General features: G+C 45.1%; 1 protein-coding gene across 6 annotated transcripts in view; it reads left to right on the plus strand.

Annotated features, from left to right (window-relative positions):
* Nucleotides 1–16951, plus strand: part of LOC146869127 (voltage-dependent L-type calcium channel subunit beta-1-like) — a 275900-nt gene that overhangs the window by 211570 nt on the left and 47379 nt on the right. For all 6 annotated transcript variants that reach the window (XM_085623828.1, XM_085624074.1, XM_085624106.1 and 3 more), the window contains one exon: nucleotides 5988–6097. In XM_085623828.1, the coding sequence (XP_085479954.1) occupies nucleotides 5988–6097 (110 nt within the window). The remainder of the gene's footprint in view (nucleotides 1–5987; nucleotides 6098–16951) is intronic.

A 16951-nucleotide genomic window follows, 5' to 3' on the forward strand; every position in this document is an offset into this window, starting at 1 on the left:
GCTACGGTCCTGGAGGACTGTAGCTCCAGGTCAGTGCCTTTCTTGAATTATTTAAAACGATTGACTGGGAGGGCGAAAGCAGGGAGAACGACTAAAACCGGGCACTAGTCAGAACCACCCTGTTCCTCACGTTCCCCGCCCTCACATACCTTGGTGACGAATCGGTGAAGGGTCAATCACACACTCACTGAGTCTAAAGTCCATTTGTACTGACGGGTGGTTATTCTTTTCTGTTTCCTTTGCCTCCCGGGGGACGCCAAGCTAATCCAATAACCTCTACAGGAGCTGCCTTGAAGCTCTTCATACAAGAGAGACCTACGGAAGCGGTTACCGGACCTGTTATGTTGATTCTATAATTTCCTGGACTACTTTCCCCCCTCCCTTCTTTATACGGACTTCTAAGTTAACCCTACCCAGACATTGTCCATAACTTCAATAAACACCCAGCCTGATAAATCCTGTGTCCGTTCCACCTTACCTCGTATCCTAAGAGGGCAGGTGTAGGTCCTGGGAGACCTACAAACTTACAGTGGTGTCAGAAGTGGGATAGTCATCTGAGGCTTGAAGATGACCCAACCCGTAACCCTCCAGGACATCATCACCCAGTTAGCTGAGGGACAGCGACATTTGCAGTTAGTACTGGAGCAACAAAATCAAAACGCCCAGAAGGAAAGGGAGTCTTTCCAGACGGCTATGACGGCACAGGCATCGCTACTAACTAACAACCAACAGGTGCAAGACACCGCCATATTGAGACTAACGGATGTGATAGCCAACATCCAGGGTACATCCACACGTCCCTGGGAGCGTCTTACAAAAATTCCAAGAGGGAGAGGACCCTGATTTTTTCTTTACGAACTTTGAAAGAGTAGCAACCACCGCTGCTTGGCCCCCGGAGAGGTGGGGTCAGTACATCGCCCCGCTATTGTCAGGCGAATTACAGGCAGCCTACCAAGCGGCCAACCCCGCGGGTGTCACACCCTACCAGGACATTAAGAGGGCCATTTTGGAACGACTGGGATGTGACCACGAATATTACAGAGCTCGATTTCGCAAGGAAAAATGGGCGGCCGGAGACAATCCCAGAGCCTTGTTCTACCGCATTAAAGATTTAGGGACACGCTGGCTTCAACCCAGTACTGCCTCAGTAGAGGAGGTGGTGGAGAAAGTGTTCTTAGAACAATACTTGGATGCCCTACCATATAATACTAGAGCCTGGGTGAAACAGCATCCGGCTCTAACTCAACAGACAGCCATTGAACTGGCTTGTGCATACCATCGGTCTCCGGACTTTAAAGCTCAAACAGCCAGAGCCCCGTTACCCTCCCTAAAAACCCTTTCCAAACCCTCCAGTGAAGGAGACAGACGACCATTGTCCATTACAAAACCAGTCCCCAAACCAACCCCAAGATCAACCCCAGCACATCTGGGATCCCAGTGTTTTCGTTGCGCCGAGTGGGGACACATAGCCCGGAATTGCCCCTTGAACACCGATCACACAGAGCCCATGGAGGTTGGGTGGTCCCGATGAAGGGTGTTATTGACAGGAGGCACTAGACAGAGGTATAAGAAAGCTGTCAGGATAAATGGGAGACCAATAGACGCTTTACTGGACACAGGGTGTCACCACACCGTCATAGCCAAAGAAGTGCTTCCGGGGGCAAAAGAGTGTGATGGGGAGACGGTGCTTGTGTCCTGTGTACATGGCGATGTTAGGGCCTATCCCTTAGCTGAAGTAGTCATGGAGATAGATGGTTACCCCCAAGTGAGAAAAGTGGGGATAGTACCTGGACTACCAGAAAAAGTTTTGTTAGGTACAGACCTTCCCCTTTTTCATGAGTATTTAACTGGACTCATGCAGTCAGGGGATGAGGTAGACTGGCTACAAGAGGCCCCGTTCTGTACTGAATCCATAACTAGGCCCCAAGACAGGGAAAAGAAATCCCGTAGTGAGAAAAGAAGGAATAGAGAACAGTACACGCAAGCCTGTCCTGGTGTGTCTTCATGTATGCTTTCTTTCCCAGACGACAGCAACACTCCCGCCTGCAGCGTTCGAACAGCACAGAAAGATGACAGCACCTTGTTACAAGCCTGGAAGCATGTTCAGGAAGTTGACCCCAACAAGGTAGGCCCTTATTTTTTTGTAAAAAAAGGTCTGCTGTATAGGGCCATTAGTGATCCAGGTCGGACGTATGAACAATTGCTTATACCGATAGCTTTTAGGGAACAGGCCCTGCAGTTAGCTCATAGCCACACGGGAGGGGGTCACTATGGCCAAGAACATACCCTAAAATACCTGTTAGAACGATTTTATTGGCCAGGAGTGTATAGAGAGACCGCTAGATTCTGTGCAGCTTGTCCCAAGTGCCATATGATCAATCCTTCTAAAGACCAAAAGGTACCTTTGTGTCCTTTACCCATCATTGACGTTCCCTTCCAGAGGGTTGGTATGGATTTAGTGGGGCCACTAATAAAGTCAGCAAGGGGCCACCAGTATATTTTGGTCCTGGTGGACTATGCTACTCGTTATCCTGAGGCCATTCCCCTCACCAGTATGACCACGATAGCCGTAGCCCAGGCTATGATTTCTTTCTTTTCCCGAGTAGGCTTCCCGTTAGAACTGTTAACAGACCTGGGAACCCCTTTTATGGCCAAATTAATGAAAGAAATCTGTAAACTACTAGGGGTACGCCAAATCCGAACCTCAGTGTATCACCCCCAGACGGATGGTCTGGTGGAAAGGTATAACCGAACCATCAAGACCATCCTGAAGAAGCTGATTGGGGACACAGGAAAAGACTGGGATTGGAAATTGCCTCTGGTACTATTTGCCATCAGAACACACGCGCAAAAATCCACAGGATTCAGTCCTTTCGAACTCCTGTTTGGACGCACCCCTCGCACGTTATTAGAAATGGCAGCAGAACAGTGGACTGAAGAGGAGGACGAAGGAAAACCTCTTTTAGGTTACATACACACCCTGAAAGAAACCTTAGCGACTTTGTGGGACACTGTTCATCAAAACATGGAGAAAGCACAGGCTAACCAAAAAGATCAGTATGACCGTACCAGCCAAATGAGGGAGTTGAAAGTGGGAGATAAAGTGTTGATTCTGTTGCCCTCTTCGGAAAAGAAACTGTTGGCAACATGGCAAGGACTGTATACCGTGACCCAGAGGGTCACTCCGGTCTCTTATCGAATAGCGGTACCCCACACCAATAGCCAAGGGCAGACCTACCACATAAATCTTTTGAAGAAGTGGGAGGAGAAGGAGGCCAATACCGGGGATGATAAGGGGATACAGTCGGTATCCCCTTATCATCGCAGAGTTCTGACCAAAATGAATCTGGAGAGATGTCGCCTAATTCTGATTGCACCCAGGTGGCCCAGGCAACATTGGTTCCCGGAACTTTTTCATCTTTCAGAAGCCAGACCCATACGTCTGCTTTCTCTGTTGACCAGGGACAACGGACAGGTGTGCCATCCAAATCCAGAGTCTCCACACTTGCATGCCTGGCTCCTGAGTCCCTGTAATTTCGGAACGTGAATATTCAGCAGGAATGTAGAGACATCCTCTCGAGATCTAGAGCAGAAAGTACCAATAAAAGGTACAACATAAAATGGAAAAGGTTCTGTTTTTGGTGCCAACAAAATGGCCTGCATCTATTTGAAGTATCCCCACAGCATATTTGACCATATCTCCTTTCCTTGGCAACATCTGGTTTAGCTTTCGCCTCAGTTAATGTGCATCTAGCTTCCATCTCCCACTATAGAAGAGCTTCCAGAGGGACTTCTCTTTGTGCCTCAAGCCTGAACAAATAATTTGTGAAGGGGCTGTTCTGTACTTTTCCTCTGCTGGAATGGAACCTCACCGGGGTCCTTGCACAAATCATGAGAAGACCATTGAAACCCATTTATAAAGCTGAATTGAAATTTCTAACATTGACACTCGCTCTTCTGCTGGCTGTCACCTCAGCCGGAAGGGTAAGCGAAATCCAAGCGTTAACCATTAGGAAGCCCTTTTTAATATTTAAAGAAGATGCTGTGATTCTAATTAATCCTACATTTATTCCTAAAGTCCCATCACAATTCCACCTCAGTGAGCTGATCCTACTCCGGTCCTTCTTTCCGCAACCATCAAAGCCTGTAGAGCAAACACTACATATGCTGGATGTCAAACGTTGCCTTAAGTTCTACCTTCAGAGAACTAAGTACATTCGAAAAATGTATCAATTTTTAGTTGCCTATGGCCAAGGCGGAGAAGGGACTGCAATAACAAAAGCCACTATCGCAATATTGATATCGGCTGTGATACAGTTCTGTCATATCAAAGCTAACAAACTTTTGGAAAAGACAGCAAAAGCTCTTCGTGGGAGTGACTTTGGAAAAGATCTGTCGTGCTGCAATCTGGAGGGCCACTCACACCTTCACGCAGCACTATTGCTCGGAGTCCGCGCAGGATGCAGATGCAGATGCAGCAGTTGGAAAGGCGGTACTTCGCCATTTCTTCCATTAAGGTAAGACTCATTTCTAATATTTAGAAAGAGTCTTCTGTTTTCATTGTGATTTCATATGCTTACATGTTCTTAATGATGTGAAGCATTACTAGATAAAGTGTATAACAAGTTAAGCAGTTTTTTTCCTTTGCTATTGGTTTGTATATGAAAATGTGCGTATATAAGCGATAACTTATGATTGTGTTCGGTGCATTTCTTTTCTTCCGACCCCTTTTATCGAAAAAAAGACAAAAAACAGCTTGCATAGGTACAGCCTTTAAATGGCTTCTGGCATTACCTCAAACTTGGAGTTCACTATGTTTAAGAAAAAAAAAAGTCACCCACCATCCTCAACAGACAAGATATTATTGGAGGTGACTGCTTGCTGCTCTGACTCCGGCCTGTGAATCTATGAAAGATACTCCAATACCGGATAAGAAAATAAGTTACTTACCTGTAACTACAGTTATCCAGTATTGGTATCTTTCATTGATTCACATGCACCCACCCTCTTCCCCGTAGAGGATGTTTCCTTGTTATTTACCAAGATACTCACTTCTCACTTGTACTGGAGAAATCTGAGGGAAACTGCCTCTTCTGGGAAGGTTCTACAGGGTGCAAGCAGCTGATTGGCTGCATTCAACATTTACTCCTTTTTTTAAAAGGACATAGATAGGCTATGTAATGCATGGCCCAGGGTCATTATAGCCTATGGCATTATTTAAACACTGCTTGATTATGTTACAGTGGGACTCCCATCTCGACGATGGAGAATGATTCAGGCATGCGAATCTATGAAAGATACCAATACTGGATAACCGTAGTTACAGGTAAGTAACTCATTTTCTTACATTACTGCTGGCAGCCGTGCCTGACGCACTGAGGTGATCACTGCTAGTAATCTTGCATAAGGTGGCCTATAATGTAATCTTGTCTGATGTGGACATTATTACAAAACCTAAAATAGTTGTAGCTCTGGAAGAGTTTCATTGACCATAAGTAGCTGTTATGCCCAAAAAGTTTTATAACCCTGCTATAGTCTTTGAACTGTGTCCAAGAAATGTAATGGTAGTTGTGCCAGAAGTGGGCCATGCAGGTGGGCAAAGGCATTCAAATGTTGAAGTTTGTAACTACCCAAAGAAGTACTGTTTGACATCAGTATGGTATACCGCAGAGCAACCTTTAGCTTCGCACGCTGTGTTATCGGGCATCCTTGGTAAAGTTGCGCCAAAGCCTTCTTTCTACCGGTTCTTAGAATTTGGACAATTCCTTTGGTATGTCAGCCAAATACCACCACAACCCCCCGCCCCCGAGATGTTCAAAGGTAGCAATTTAGAACAATTCCTGACATCCGCTTGGAGAGTCCTAGCAGCTGACCGCATTCTTCGGGGTCTAGTTGGTAAGTACTAGGGTCTGCTTAGCAACCCTTGAGTGCTCTGTTGTATGATCTTCCTAATAATTTACCTTTGATTTATGTATGTCCTCTCCTAGGATCTCCATTACACGTGTTACAGCCGACATCTCCCTGGCTAATCGCTCTGTATTGAACAACCCTAGCAAACATACCATCATTGAGCGTTCCAGCACCCGCTCCAGTCTAGGTAAGGAGAAGAAGGGGACATGTTTTGTCTTCTCTAGGATTCTTTGCATCTGTGAACCAGAAATACATGATTTCTCCAGTATCTAAAATGCTATCTCCTGGTTTACGGAAGTAATTGGAAACCGTGATGTCACATATCCACATAAAACTGTACTGGTGCATTCCACCAACTGCCACCCGATGGTGTAGCTTGAGTTCTTGACAGCCATGTTGCATTTGTGGTCCTGGGGAGATGTAGAGAGTGAGGGCACTGGATGCCAGTCAATCTCGTGTGCATATGGGGGTGGGATACCTGCCTGCTTCCTGTGTGCCACATGACACAGGAAGCAATGACAGCCATGCAGTGCCATCCATCTGATCATTTGAACGTCACACGGTCTTCCTTGTGAAAATGATGACAGCCTCCTTCAGATCGAAGCATGCACTAGGTTACTTCCTGCATTAGAGATGGCTATAACCATCAAGGGACACCCATTGATGCTCTCTCGTGAACACAGTTATCAGCGTTCTTCTGCCTTTGGATACTGTCATACAAGCCTTGTATATAATAACTCATTTGTCCATTATTAAGGCTTTCAATGTGCTCCCCATTAATGATAAATTCTGGAACTATAACCCATAATTTAATCAAATCTGTGGCTTGATTTTCTGAATTCTTGAATTCAGCCGAAAAAGAGAGCGGTGCCTTGTCCTGTGAAAACATTTACTTTTCATTTGAAGCATTAGTGGAGATGTTCCTGAAAAGCCCCTATTATGAGTTTTCTGTTACCTACGCTGTGAGATGCCATGGCCAAATTTGTGAGGGTGTGTGTTTAACAGCCTGACGCCTGGGTGGGTTAGGACCTCAGACACCAGCCATGCAAGTGATACGTACAGGAATCTGCTGACGCCTGGGTGGGTTAGGACCTCAGGCACCAGCCATGCAAGTGATACGTACAGGAATCTGCTGACGCCTGGGTTAGGACCTCAGACACCAGCCATGCAAGTGATACGTACAGGAATCTGCTGACGCCTGGGTGGGTTAGGACCTCAGGCACCAGCCATGCAAGTGATACGTACATGAATCTGCTGACGCCTGGGTGGGTTAGGACCTCAGGCACCAGCCATGCAAGTGATACGTACAGGAATCTGCTGACGCCTGGGTGGGTTAGGACCTCAGGCACCAGCCATGCAAGTGATACGTACAGGAATCTGCTGACGCCTGGGTTAGGACCTCAGGCACCAGCCATGCAAGTGATACGTACAGGAATCTGCTGACGCCTGGGTGGGTTAGGACCTCAGACACCAGCCATGCAAGTGATACGTACATGAATCTGCTGACGCCTGGGTGGGTTAGGACCTCAGGCACCAGCCATGCAAGTGATACGTACATGAATCTGCTGACGCCTGGGTGGGTTAGGACCTCAGGCACCAGCCATGCAAGTGATACGTACAGGAATCTGCTGACGCCTGGGTGGGTTAGGACCTCAGACACCAGCCATGCAAGTGATACGTACAGGAATCTGCTGACGCCTGGGTGGGTTAGGACCTCAGACACCAGCCATGCAAGTGATACGTACAGGAATCTGCTGACGCCTGGGTGGGTTAGGACCTCAGACACCAGCCATGCAAGTGATACGTACATGAATCTGCTGACGCCTGGGTGGGTTAGGACCTCAGACACCAGCCATGCAAGTGATACGTACAGGAATCTGCTGATAAAAGATGCTCCGTTTTTCGAGAGATATCCGAATGATCAAAAGGCGTTTCGTGCAAACCTGTGAAGGATGGCATTGTGGCAGTCATGTTTCCTACCTGACGTCCTCCTTCCCGCCTTCGTAAATATCTGTACAATGAAGGCAATTTCCCAATAAAACACTAGATGACATATTAACTTAAAGCATGGAAATCTTTGATAGATTCTTGGTGCCAACCCTGCTTTACATGCTTGGATGCCACATGTATTTGTCACGCAGGACAAACAATGCTGGCATTTAAGCACTGGGAAGAAATGATGACATGGAATTTTATTTGACATGTACAGATTGAGTGGAAGTTATTTACCAATGAACTCAGACGTCATCAATTCAGACGAAATGGAAGTGTCCGGTACCATGAGATACGAGTACCTGCTGGCACTGTACATCCCTTGACTCTGGGCGAAGGGGAACTGCAACATGGGTATTGCAGAAGCAGTGATGACTTCGACTTTCACAGCACAATTGAAGATTACATGGGTGTTGAAGCATGCAGGCAGAATTTGCACAGTTCTAAGCTTTCTCCAGTAGAAAAAGGCCTGGTTGATACTGACTCAGTGGCATATGTCGAATAAGATCCCATTTTGAGAACATGGACTACTCTTCAACAACAAAAAACAGTTTGGCATCATCTTCTGATTTATCTGTAATCCCATTTAGTCCAGAAATCCAGTAGCTCTGCAGTCACTGAAACTAGAGGAAAAGAAATCCTCTGGTTCAGATGTGGCAGCTGTCTTTGAAGTCGCCTGTGGTCAGAATCCTCTCAAATAGCTTTGTAATTGTTTCCCGCATGGATAGGCAGCGTTCAATGAGGAATACTGTCAGTGGTTCTAAAATTGGCTTGAGAATGTGGGTCCTGAGAAGTTTTGATCTAACAGTGAGCCGCATTTCGTGGTTCTAAAATTGAGTTGGAGAGTGTGCGGGTCTCAATCTCTAGAAAGGTGAAATGCCATTTTCCTAGAGCAGATCTAGTCTGGTGGCTAAACATCTTTCCTGAAACTTGGTTTTGGATACACACTTTGGCGCATAACCAAATTAATGTTGTGGTTCTGGTCTTAATAACTATATCTTCAAGTGCCTCTAATTGTGAATGTGTGTAATTAAATATTGGATTGTAATTGTATTTTAATTGCATTCATATAGCGCTTACTCCCCCTTACGAGGCGTCAAAGCGCTTTTTCGGCGAGTAGCACGCTACTCGGGGACCCATAGAGGATTAGTGTTGAATTAGTATAGTGAAACATGCAAGTAAATTGTAAGTGGTGTATAGGTTAGTCAGTTATTTGGATTTGGAAGGATAGCAGAAGGATAGAAGAGGAAAAAAAAAAAGGTTTGTATTTATATAGCGCTTGTTACCCCTGATGGGGTGTTGAAGCACGCTACTCTGGAAACCCATAAAGGATTAGTGCTGAATTAGTATGGTGAAATATGAAAGTAATTTGAGTGGTGGATAGGTTAGTCCGTTATTTGGAGTGAGAAGGATAGCGGAGAGATAAAAGGGGAAGAAAGGTTTGTATTCATGTAGCACCTGTTACCCCTGATGGGTGTTGAAGTGCTTTTCTAGCAAGTAGCACGCCACTCCGGAAACCATAAAGGATTAGTGTTGAAAATAATATAGTGAAATGTGAAGTGATTTGAGTGGTGGATATGATATTCAGTTATTTGGATAGAGAAGGGTAGGTTGCCGGATAGAAGAGGGAAAGAGGTTTGTATTTATATAGCGCTTGCTACCCCTTGATGGAGTTTTGAAGCGCTTTATTGGCGAGTAGCACGCTACTCTGGAACCCATAATGGATTAGTGGTGAATTAGTAGAGTGAAACATAATCCCCAGACTACCTAAACTGCAAACTAGTAAAAGCAGGAAAATCCAGAACTATGAGAAGCACCAACTCACTTCTTCTCATCCCCCCGAAACTGAGAAAGAAAACGACCCGGTGCCGGTCCTTCTCTGGTAACGTACCCAGTATGTGGAACGCACTCCCTAGTGACCTCAGATGCAACCACTCCTTCACTTGCTTCAAAAAGGACCTGAAAATCCTTCTCCTCAACCAATACTTTACCGACCAAGTCAACCAACCCAGGCATCAATAATGGACTCTCCCCTCACTCTGACCTGCAAGGATGGAGATTATCTGACGGGGAAAACCACCTGCATCTTTCTCCCCTCACTGGGTACTTAAGTATTTTGTCTTTGCTTTTATCTTTATGCATCCTCATGTCCTGTGATGTAATGCAATTTTTATTTTCCTTTGTGTATGTAAAGCACTCTGATACCCACGGGTCTAGCTGGCTCTATATAAAACTCTGTAAATAAAATAAATAAATAAATGAAAGTCATTTGAGTGGTGGATATGTTAGTCGGTTATTTGGATTGAGAAGAGTTGGGGAGGGGTAGAAAAAGCAAAAAGGTTTGCATTTATATAGCGCTGGTAACCCTAATGGGGTGTTGAAGCGCTTTATTGGCGAGTAGCACGCTACTCTGGAGCCCATAATGGATTAGTGGTGAATTAGTAGAGTGAAATATGCGTGTTCGTCTGTTATTTTGATTGAAAAGGATAGTGGAGGGATAGAAGAGAGAAGGATTTATTTTTATGTCATAGCAGTAGGAGGAGGCTTTTGGATGAGTAAAAAGGGTTTTTTGAGAGGAAGAGTCAGAGGGGAGAGTTTAGAAAGGTTTGTTTTGGGGGATCCGTATAGTAAAAGAGTTGTCAGATGATGCAAGGAGGGGTAGAGTAGGAGAGAGTCTAGAAAGGGTTATTTTGGGGATCATAGTAGTCGTATGGGGTTTGGGCTAAAGGAGAGAGTGGATGTAGAGGATATATTGAGAGAAGTATAGGCTGAGAAATAGGGTAGTGCATTTGAAATGCTAAATTAGAAGAAAGTGATAAATATATAGATCCATAAGTACATTGAAAGTATAGAGATGCATAAGGGAGGTAAGTATATGTAGATTAAAGATATTGATAGAGGTACAGGATGAGAAATAGGGTAGTTTATTGAATATGCTTTTTCAGGAGCAAAGTAACAGATACACAGATCCAAGTACATGGAAGGTACATGGATGCACAATGGAAGTATGTACATGTAGACCAAAGATGATTTTTATTTATTTATTTATTTTCAACAACATAATTATTCTACATGTTTATACAAAGCAATACACAAAGATAGGTATATATCTATAGTGAAAATAAGTTCTTATATACAGAGGGATATGCTGTAAATTTCCGTTTGCGTCTTGTGCTTGTGTGGGGAAGAGCCAATTCTTGAGTAGTTTTCTGAAGATAAGTTGGTGGATCTTATGTTGGGGGCAAAGAGTTCCATAGTTTGGCTGCTTGAACAGAGAAGGATGTGCCACCCATGTTTTTTTCTTGTATTTTGGGATTTTGAGGCGGGGTGCCACTCTAGAGCTGAGGTTCCTATGATGAATGTATTTTGTGATTTTATTCCTGATGAAGAGCGGTCCCATCCCATGTATTGCTTTGTGGATAATACAAAGCAGCTTGAACGTTGATCTTCTGGCAACCGGTTACCAATGCAGGGCTTTCAAGGCAGGTGAGATGTGGTGTTGCGGTTTGATATGCAAGAGTAGTCTGGCAGCCGAGTTCTGAATCCGTTGTAGCCTTTTCATGGTTGTTAAAGGTGATCCGTGGTAGAGGCTTTTGGCGTAATCGAGTTTAGACAGAACGAGGGAGATGGTAGCTTGGACCTTGTGTAGAAATCCCAAATGTGGGAAAATTAGTGGCAGCGTTTTTCTAGTGATGAAGCTGATCTTGCTAGTTTGTCCACTTGGGCATTCATCGACAGCTTGGAGTCCATGGTCATTCCGAGGTGTCTTACTTCCTACGATACTTTAGGCGGTGATCCCAGTTCATCAGGCCAGGCGGCAAGCGGGTCATAATGTTTCCAATCACCACACATGAGTATTTCCGTTTTCGAAGTATTCAATTTGAGATGGCTCCAAGTCATCCACTGATTCACGGCTCTGAGACAACTGAAAATTGGCGATTTTCCAATGTCTTAGGGGCATTCCAGTTGAAGAGTCCAACGTGTCTGCTTTGTCAGCGTAATGGTTTGCCAGTTTTTCTGTGAAATCTTGAGTAACAGGATGAGTTCCTTCTAGGCAATTCGGTTTGCAAAATTCATTGAGTATTTTATAGAATTCTTTATTTGCACATTTAGCATTTTGAATTCTGTCTGAATATAACCTTTTCTTAGCTTTTTTGATAGCTGACTTGTATAATCTGTGAATCTTTCGTAGGTGAAGTTTGTCTTCTTTGGCTTTGTTTTGAGCCAGGTACGTTGCAGCTTTCTTATTTGTTGTTTTCTGTCCTTTATCTCTATGCTTCTCAAAGGTGCTTTTTTTCTTTTGTTCTATTGTGTGGATTTGAGTGGTATCAGGATGTCAAAAGCTTCCTGTAGCCACTCATATCGTTTTTGAACAGAATTTATTGTGTCTAGACTTGTATTGGATGATAGTTGTGTTTCAAAGTGTTCCAAATTGAGTTTGTTCCACGGCCGATAGGTAGTTTTAGGTGAGTCACTTAGTGTTGTTTTATGTTGGAAAGCAGGCAAGTGGTGGTCTGACCATGTGACCGGAGTTATAGTTTGAAAGGTAACTAGTTCGGTATTAGCAAAAATGACATATAGGATATGTCCAGCGATGTGTGTGGGTTTGTGGACAATCTGATGCAGGAAGACGGTGCAGGATTACATCTGGTGAGAAGAGCTTCACAATTCTTTATGGTGATGTCGTCAACTTTAGTGATCTGTAATGTTTGCCTGAAAACAGCTAGAGCACCTCCTTTTTTGCCTATACGATTTTGGGTGATTGTTTGATAGCCTAGAGGAACGGCTTCATGCAGGACTGGAGCCATATCATCGCCCAACCATGATTCAGTTATGACTAGTATGTCTGGTTTTGCATCAGTCACAAAGTCTTAGTCGATGTGATGTTTGTTCATAGAGAGGGATCGAGCAGTTATTAGTAGACAGTTTAGAGAATGGGCTTTGGTGGGAGTGAGACTTTGTTTTGTAGAAGAGTGATCAGTATTGTGTGGGTTTGTAGCAGGTGATTATTGCTTCTGGGTGAAAAGTCGGTTGCGGTACTACATTCATTCCGGAGCCTTCTGCTTTCTTACTTTGAATGATGCAAAATAAAATGTTATTTTATTTGGAACACTAGTTGTGTAGGTTTATGCCCATTATAGATTTATCAACGAACCTCATGATTTCCACCGTCCCCCAATAAGTGAAAGCGGGGCTAGTGCTTACTCTCGCCCTCGATGAAGTGCCCTTTTGCCCCCACTCAACCTGGCTCTGGGACGACCTTCGCTGCTTGCAGCAGCAGTCGAACAACCCTTTGCTGATGGCCCCCTTAGCATTTGTCTAGTTTAGACTTTCCTTGGACCCACTCAGTGTAAAAAAAGTTGTAAATGTTTAGCTGGTCGTACTTTACCACTCTACAAAAAAGTCTGAAGATACCTCATACTTGAAGTGCACTGTGGGGCTCCATTTCATTACATCAGATTACAAATATGCCTCCAAGTCGGCGTGCACAAGGCTATTTCTGGTTATTGGAAAGTTTTTCCAGGTGATTACAGATCAATCCACTACATAGCAGGATTATGACAAACATGCACATATAAAACTGACATCAAAGCTACAGGTAAGTTATTTCTACTTCTTTTCCACTGGTCGTTTTGCTACACTACAAACGCACTGTCTTTCTAGGTCTCGCTGAGACAGCGAAAGCTGTCTCTTTGAGACATTTTGTAAGTGGGTTTTCAAAAGTGCTACCCACATGGTTTTGCTGGCCTAGGGCTTGAGTGCACGATGGCATGCATGTGCACAGCTGCTCTCTGCTCCTTGCATTCCCCCTCCCTTCTCACCCAGCCCTTTGATGCTCTGCTTGATTACTTTCACTTTCGCCCGCTTTGACCCTTGCATTCCCCCCTCCCTTCTCACCCAGCCCTTTGATGCTCTGCTCGCATCTCCCTGGGCGTGAAGGGAGACAGAACCATCCTGCTTGATTGATGGCTTTGCATTGCCATGTGTTCCCGCAGTAAACATGCCCGAGGCGCCAGCCGAGCACAAGGCACGCGGAGACATTCTCTTTACCCTCGTTAGTCCCTGTAGCTCGGAGACATTCTCTTTACCCTCGTTAGTCCCTGTAGCTCGGAGACATTCTCTTTACCCTCGTTAGTCCCTGTAGCTCGGAGACATTCTCTTTACCCTCGTTAGTCCCTGTAGCTCGGAGACATTCTCTTTACCCTCGTTAGTCCCTGTAGCTCGGAGACATTCTCTTTACCCTCGTTAGTCCCTGTAGCTCGGAGACATTCTCTTTACCCTCGTTAGTCCCTGTAGCTCGGGAACGAGACAATAGTGTTGTTTTCTCATTACACAATGTTTAGAATGTAGGGAGTCATCAGCCCCTCCGTAAGCTGCCACCAATTCTCAATTATTTTTGTTGTGACTGCTTTCTGGAATGTGTTGGAAGTGCTGTGTGTGGAACTGGTCTGAATAACACTTTACATTTCCTGTTTGACTTGCGCTTCTCCATACATGACCACGTGTGTGTCCCTCAGCCACATTCGGGCCGAGAGAGCATCTGTAATTGTGCTTCTGACCTGCAGCTCGTCTGGTCTCACTAATGGCAAGAGGTTTGGTAATTACATCTGAACATGAAAACACAAAAAACCTGCCGCAGCTACGCGCCCATGCACGGTTTCATAGAGAGGTGCGGCATCAGGAAGTCGAAGGCCATGTGCTTAAACGAGCTGTCTTTGAATTTTAGAAAAGGGCCTAAAGCAACTTTATTAAAACGTTACTGTACTTTTTTTTATACACGGATTACATTATATTTTTTCTTGCCATACATCTGAATTTTGATTAGCATTGGTGTTATTGATGTGTCTATTTAAAGAGAGACATTGCTAAACTTAAGGTTTTGCAGTAAAGCACTCCACAAACTTGTCCTATCGTGCCCCCCTTTCTCTGTCACCCACCGGCCTCTTTTCTCTGGCTCCCCCCATCTCGTTCGCTCCTCCGGTTCTTTCTCAAATTCATTCCTTCCGCCACACTATTCATCCCTCACCTTGTCTTTACTGTCCCTCTTTGGTTTCCTTCCTGCACCACTCGGCACTTTCTCTTTTCTTATCTGTCCCTCTTTCTCACTCACTCTTTCTTTTCTGCCCCCATGCGTATTTCCCTTTCTCGGGATCTACTTCTTGATTTTCTTTACTCACCCAGCCCCCCTCCGCCGGCCCGTTCCTACCCTCCCACTCCTTGACACCCTCTCCCCCCTCCCTCACCTCGCCTCCTTTTCCTCTCTCCCTCGCGCTCTCATTCCCTCGTTCTTTCCTTTTGCTCCGATCCGCCCCCCGCGAGCAGCTGTTTCCAGTGCTAAATAATTCATTTCATTCCTACTTAACTACACTCTTTAAGTAGCAGTGAAACCTTCATCCAGCGCACACACACACTCCCCCCGCGAGCCCTCCTGAGCCACTGACCCGTCTCATTCCAGATCACTGTTTGTCTGGGTGCTCAGACAGACACAGGAGCGTCGCTCACGGGACAGAAGGAAACAGGTACTTCTGATAGGGAAACAGTTTTAGTTGTGTTTTATCAACTGGGAGGAGGCGGATTAGAGCGCGCGGGCGGATTAGAGCCCGGGGCTCGGGGCGGATTAGAGCGCGCGGGCGGATTAGAGCCCGGGGCTCGGGGCGGGAGCATGCTTAAGCGGATCGCTGCCTGCTCGTATCCGGCCCTTTCTTCAACTCATTACTCCACTTCCCACCATTCTCCCCTCCTCCCTCCCAGATCCGCCTCATTCCCTACTCTTTACTTCCTCTTACTCTTTTCTTCCTGCTTTCTCCCTTCAGTTCATCTTAACTCGTCTCCTCTTCTGGTCTAGATCACTCTCTTGCCTTTTGCTCTCACTTCTTCTCTTGTTTAGTTCTTCCTCCTCTCTTTCAATTTGGTCACGCTTTCCCTCTCTTTCTTTAACTCTCTTCTTTTTCCCTGTCATTCTCCTTTTAAGTCTTTCATTTCGTTCTTCTTCCCTGCTCTCATATTGTCTTTCACTTCTTGCTTTCGATTAGTAGGTCGCTCCTTGTTTCATCTCCGCCGGTACTCTCCCTCTCAAGATAAATAAGTGCAGGTACTCAGAACTTGACCGCAGTGGCCCATTTAAAGCACTGCCCATTGGAGTATGTAATCAGTGCTTAATTTGTGCAGGTGGTGAGCATATGGACTTATTTTTGGAGACTTTGCCGCGGACCAAGTGAAAGAGGGACATAGAAATGGACCAAGGAGGAAAAGAAAAATAGGAAAACGGTGATAAAGGGAGAACATTCGGAAGAAAAACAACTTGCAGATATGAAACAAAGACACAGGAATTGTTGGGGGTAAGGGTTTCTCCATGAGTCTGCGGCGTAGGATGCCCACACCATCTAGGGGGGTTACTCAGGTGACGGCACTGGAAACCTGCCCAGTCCAGACCCCAGAGTTTGTCCCACCCCTTCCTTGGGTATAAAATAGGAACTCCTGTCTTCTATCTGCTTCCCTGTGTGTGCGTACACCCTACAACATGTATATATATATATGTATATTCATCAGGCATCATATGTATGTATCTGTGTCCTATTCATTCATTCACAGTGCTTTAACCATGGAATTTTATCAGCATTCCTCTGTTCTTATGAAGATGTCTTGTCTTGTTATATATTTGTTTTTGTTCCCACTCCTGCTTCGTTGAATCTTCATTGATAGTCATAAACTTAGAATAATTCTCCGCTGCCTGCGCTGACCCCGGAACACCTCCTCCAATATATATTAACAGTTCAGGAAGAAGTCCCTGAAGAATGTTCACCACTGAAAGTCATTTTCCGTCTGTCAGAGATGTATTTTCCTCCTGAATGCTGTAAGAGGATTGTTGGAAACATTCTTGTATAGCCTTTGAATGCTCAACACTTTGTCATGGAAACAGGTGCCTGTGCACAAAAACAGCATGAAGAGGAAAAGCAACCGGATTGGCTACCACTGATGAGATTAAAAAAGAGGACTGCGCCTAGAAGCCCCCTATCCCACAATGCACTATAGTAGCAACTTGCCTGAG

The sequence above is a fragment of the Triturus cristatus genome, chromosome 1_1, assembly GCF_964204655.1.
Source record: "Triturus cristatus chromosome 1_1, aTriCri1.1, whole genome shotgun sequence".
NCBI lineage: Eukaryota > Metazoa > Chordata > Amphibia > Caudata > Salamandridae > Triturus > Triturus cristatus.